Below are 5,450 nucleotides of genomic sequence, written 5' to 3'. Positions count from 1 at the left end.
TGATGAGCCGAACCGAGCTGAGCTCCCCTCCCCCCGGGGGCAGGATTGTTATTTAGAACATCTTGGGACCTTTTCAAAGCCAGCAAGATCACAGTCTGGTGCTAGTCTCATTTTTCTGACAGCAGCTTCCAGCTATTGTACGCCTGTTTTTTTATTTCTATAACAAAAAAAAAAAAATGAAATCCACTCTGAAACCCTTTTACACTGCTGAAAATCAGCTATTGATTATTCTCAGAGCCAGTGTCGTGAGTCTTGTTTGTGGTTAATTGTTCTTATAATGTGACAACTTCATATATTTTCCCCACACAACACACACAGCTATAATGGAGTCTGTCTGGAAGCCTTTAAATTCAAAAGCAGTTTTGGTGTCTGTAATTCAAAATCAAAGAGCACGGGTGCCTTTCCAGACACACTATTTAGCACAACATTCATACAGTGAAAGAAATCCATTGTGTAAGACCGCACTGAGGACAAGTGCCTCAAAGGACCAGAATGCAAAGCAGTCAGAGGACGTGCTGTATTTTGAGTTAGACTCAATTAAGGGTCCACAATATATCAGTCACCTTATCAGTACTGGGCAATAAGTTCTTCAAAATGGGTCATCCCTGTCTAACAATATCTATTGTTTTTATTATTATAAGTGCACAAGCTTGCTACCTTTATTGCAATGCATTGTTGGATTATGCATTCGGGCTTTTTAAAAAATTTTTTATGGTTTATTTATTCCAAGAAGTACGAGATTTGTCTGAACTCTTAAAGGAGCATTTAATCCTTCTGTTTATCTGAAATGTTCAAAGTCACCATATTTGGAGATTTCAGTGAGCAGCCACCATAAATGTGCGTGCCTATGTTGGGAGAAAAAGGTGATCTCCGACTCCGTGTGCATTTCTAAAAGCTTTCGTGATAATTGGAGGGAGCCGGTTTCATCTGTTATATTTACTAAAGCGTCAGCGTGATAGTCGGCATGTTATAGGAAAACCCTAAGGATCCACCAGCCGGAGAAAATATCAAGATATTTGAAAATGTCATGAATTGTTGTACATTTCCAGTATAGTGATATACTTACCTCTTTAAATTTCTGCAGGCATTTGGAAACAGGGTAGTGTGAGTAAATAAGTCAGGACAGGTACTAGTTAATAACTGTTTTTAAGACATCTGCAGCTGCACCAAGCACACAGTTGAACTGTATCACTGACCACAACATGTACACCTGCAATTTGTATATGTCCTTGTCAACCTCTCTCTCTCTCTCTCTCTCTCTCTCTCTCTCTCCCTCCCTTCCTTTTGGCAGGGTATTATTTTTCCACTCCTCTTCCTCTCTGAACGTCTCCCCACCATCACACACACCCTCTTGCCATGCAGGAGGTGTAACCCTCCTTCCTCTTCTTGCTTGTGCACCATCGGAGGAGCCCTAAAACAGAAAGGAAAAAATAACACAATCCCAACCTGTATCCAGTCAAGATGTCAGACCCCGATGCCTCCTCGCCGGCAGACCACCCGCTGCCACTCACCTCCCCCCGGACCCCCCTGCAGCTCTCCTTCCCCTTCCTGAGGGAGGGCAGCCGGGTTTGGGAGAGGGAGAGGGAGAGGAAACCGCCACAGCCCGGAGAGCTGCCTAGCCCACTGCCCACCAAACGCACCCGCACATACTCAGCGTGAGTAGGAGAGTAAATGGTTAATGAATGCCACACAACCAGAATCCAGAAATGTCACGTCATTGTTCCATTAAGGAGATACAAAAAGCTTAAAAACTAGACTTTTAAATAATGTCTGATGCACTATCTCTCTCCCTCCCTCTGTTTTCTCTATGTGTCTCTCTTTCTCTGCAGGACAGTGCGAGCCAAATCAGGTCCAGTATATAAAGGAGTGTGTAAAAACTTCTCCAGGTCTCAGGGTCATGGATTCATACGACCCTCTCACGGCGGAGAGGACATCTTCGTCCACATCTCTGAGTGAGTGCATTTGCTTAGTTTACACTGTCGGGAGTTTTCATGACATTGAATGGTTTTGTGGAAGTTGATTGGACTATGTAGAATGCAATAATTGAACCGTTAACTCACAGAACAGTGTATTTAACATAAAAGACATTTGGGTAACACTTTACTTGAAGGTATCGACATAATCGTGACGTGACACTGTCATAACTATGACATGACACTGTCATGAACGTGTCAGAAATGTTATAAACAAGTCATAAACATTTATGACTTCTGTCATTACGTGTTTTTGTCATGACAAGTTGACATTGTTTGAGTTGTCTTGATTATGACAAGTTGACATTAATGGAAGTGGCCTTACCAGAAGTTGTCTTGGTCATGACAACTTGACATTAAATTAGTTTGGGATGTCTTTGTCATGACAACTTGACATTAAATTTCTTTGGAGTGTCCTTATTAAGACAACTTGACATTAAACAGGAAGACATTGTAATGTCATCCTGGTTAATATCAAGTTGTCATTACAAAGACATCCCAAACAAATGTAATGTCAACAAGTCATGATCAAGACAACCCAAACAATGTCAACTTTTCATGACAAAAACCAAATGACACTTAATGACAGAAGTCATAAACGTTTATGACTTGTTTATAACGTTTATGACATGTTCATGACAGTGTCATGTCATAGTTATGACAGTGTCATGTCACGATTATGTCGATACCTTCAAGTAAATTGTTACCGACATGTGTGCCACCACTTCCAGGGATGTGAGAATTGACGGTATTAAAGACGGCTTTTTTCCCAGTAAATGTAATCGTAACTTGCATTAGGAAGTGTATGATCCAGTGTTTTCTAGGGCTTGACCTAGAGACTAAAAGTCAGGATACTGTATGTCTGTTGCATCGACTTTGATTATCTGTCTGTCTAGCAAGCCCCCCCCACCTTCATGGAAGTGCTGCGCTAAATTGCCGTACCTGTAGCTGAGACAGTGCCAACTCAGACTTTACATTTGAAAATAAGCCACTGCCCATGAATGAGTTAAAATGAGTTTTGTGTTTCCTGGGCAGCATTGATGGAGAGTACGTGCCTATGGAAGGGGACGAGGTCACGTACAAGGTGTGCCCCATCCCTCCCAAGAACCAGAAGATCCAGGCTGTCGAGGTGGTGCTCACCCACCTGTATCCAGGCACCAAGCACGAGACCTGGTCAGGTCAGATCATCAGCTCCTAGAGCTGCGCTCCAGGTTGCAAAGGCTGCAATGGCAAAGGGGGATTTGGATTTGGATTTGGATTTAGTTTTATGTTTATTGTTTTTCGGGTTGTATCAGGTCAAGGGAAACGGGATCGTAGCTGGGCGTGCGGCTGAATTCGGCCTGAGGCGGCCCGGATACAAAATGGTGTTGGTAAACGTTTGAGTTTGAGGGTTAGGGCTTGAAATTAAGCTTTGAATGTACAGTATATGTGTGAATGTTTTTTTTTGACGGTCATCATTTGAATGTTTTGGTTTGGGGTTTGAAAGTTAAGGTTCAGGTTCAGGGCTTGGTGATTGAACTGTATATTTAAGTTGGAAAATCAGTGTTTGTTAGGGGAAGCAAAGTCTCCAACGAGTCAGGATGCTGAAGAGGCCGAATCACATTTTGAGAACGTTTGACCCAGTTTGGCTATATTGACGCTCCATTTACACACTACAGACAGGAGTCAATGGAGTTCAGAGTCTCAATCCTGCTTTTATTTTCTTTCTTTTTACAACTACGCCACCAACTGATGCAAATAACATTCCACCAACCGTCAAAAGTCGTGTGAAAAATGTACAGTACAGCCATGTTGTGTCTGTGTTTACAAAGACAGACGGGGGTGGTTGCCTGACAGCAGAATCAAAAGGAAATAAAGTGACATTTTTAACAACCCTCTGGGTTGTTTATGATCAGGAAGCAACAGCTGCTCAGCTCTGTCTTCATCTCACTGCCTTCAGAAAACAGAAGCATTTTAAAATGGTTTCAGGGACAACACAACCCTGCTAGTGCATTGGCTGCCAAATGCACTTGCACTGGAAAGCATCCAAATAGCTCTTAATGTGTTTCGGCCTCAAGAGCTGCGATAAAGCTCTATAAATAAGGAATTGTTTTCCTTCTTAACTTAGCGCTAGTGTACTTTGTGTACTTGGCAAGTGTAGAAATCCAGTATTATTGGAGCCAGCTCCTATGACGGTCTTAGGTCTTGGTGGTAGAGACAATAGCTGGATGTCGTGTGTGGGTCTGCCATTGAGAAACCAGACCAGAGGGTTTTTGGTCGGGGAAGGAAGCTGGAGAGGGAGGGAAAGTTCAGGGAAGAACAGGCAGAGGACGGAGTGATTATCTGTAGATGTACTTGAGCGCTTGATTTGAAATGTTACAAAGCACGTGTGATCAGGAAGACCATGTTTAAAGTCCGCGGTCATAATAAGCCGATTAAAGGAAAATAAGAATCGCCCGATTCGATTTTTAAAGAGGGTCAAGCTGAGGTAGATGAACTGCAGATTTTTAGCTGGAAGGTTTGAACATCGGGGAGTCCTGTAAGTTCCAATACGTCACGGCAAACGACTGTGAAAATAAAACAAATATATATAAACAACAGAGCAGCAAAAGCTTCCTAAAAAGACTATTTATTTATTGACTTATTTATTTTCATTTGTAGTTTGGTTATTTAAAGCTGCATTTATAAGTACATGTGCAAATGTAAGCCTATTTGAATACACTGCACACCTCACTCTAATGATACTACTCTGTTAATATCCCTTTGCTAACTGTGATGTCATCATCGACAAACCTTTCCGAACACAAGTTTCTAATTCCCACATATTCCTTGTCTAATATATTTTTTTTTAATAATTATGTGATGTTCAAAATAACGAGCAGTTCATTGTGTTGATGTGTTGATTCTGTTTTCATCATGCTGTAACGCGGCCTGACTTCAGAGAGGCATCGCCACAGTAACACACTGCATCTGTTGTGTTGTTGTTCTTCACTGTGAGAGAAACACGTTTGATTTGCACTTTTATTTTTGTCAAATCACTGTGACACTGTCCTTTTCTCATCAGGGTGAAGTTGGAATAAAAACTTACTCCAGTATCACTGACCTGTGTGGAAATATTATTTTGATAAAGTAGTGCAAAGACTGTTCTGTGCTCTTTTGGAGTTTAGTCTAGTCTTCGTTGGTGTCGGTACAAAGTGGAATAACTGGGGCGGTTATTTTGAGTGCCCTCTTTTGCTGTGAACTTTGCCTCAGCGTCTCAGACTTAGAAAATGTTCATCTGGGTTTTTGCTTTGGCACAGACTATTTTATTTTTTTATTTTTTTGTCTCACTGGAATCCATTAGAGGGCAGCCCAGCACAAATCATCTGCCAGTTCATTACATAACTATCCATGCTAGGCCTAAAACACATGGGTCAATGGACAAAAAAAAAATGAAAAAGAAATGACACATACACATATGTACAAATTTACAATTATTCAAGTTTACTGTAAATACCT

General features: G+C 41.4%; 1 protein-coding gene across 1 annotated transcript in view; it reads left to right on the top strand.

Moving 5' to 3' along the window:
• Window positions 1-5,050, top strand: part of csdc2a (cold shock domain containing C2, RNA binding a) — a 7,178-nt gene extending 2,128 nt beyond the window's left edge. The window contains exons 2-4 of the mRNA XM_039789329.1: window positions 1,292-1,655; window positions 1,830-1,952; window positions 3,009-5,050. Of these exons, the coding sequence (XP_039645263.1) occupies window positions 1,462-1,655; window positions 1,830-1,952; window positions 3,009-3,171 (480 nt within the window). The 5' untranslated portion in view covers window positions 1,292-1,461 and the 3' untranslated portion in view covers window positions 3,172-5,050. The remainder of the gene's footprint in view (window positions 1-1,291; window positions 1,656-1,829; window positions 1,953-3,008) is intronic.
• The last annotated feature ends 400 nt before the right edge of the window (window positions 5,051-5,450 follow it).

Source organism: Perca fluviatilis, chromosome 21 (assembly GCF_010015445.1).
Source record: "Perca fluviatilis chromosome 21, GENO_Pfluv_1.0, whole genome shotgun sequence".
NCBI classification, from domain to species: domain Eukaryota; kingdom Metazoa; phylum Chordata; class Actinopteri; order Perciformes; family Percidae; genus Perca; species Perca fluviatilis.
This window is presented reverse-complemented; position numbering and strand designations above follow the sequence as displayed.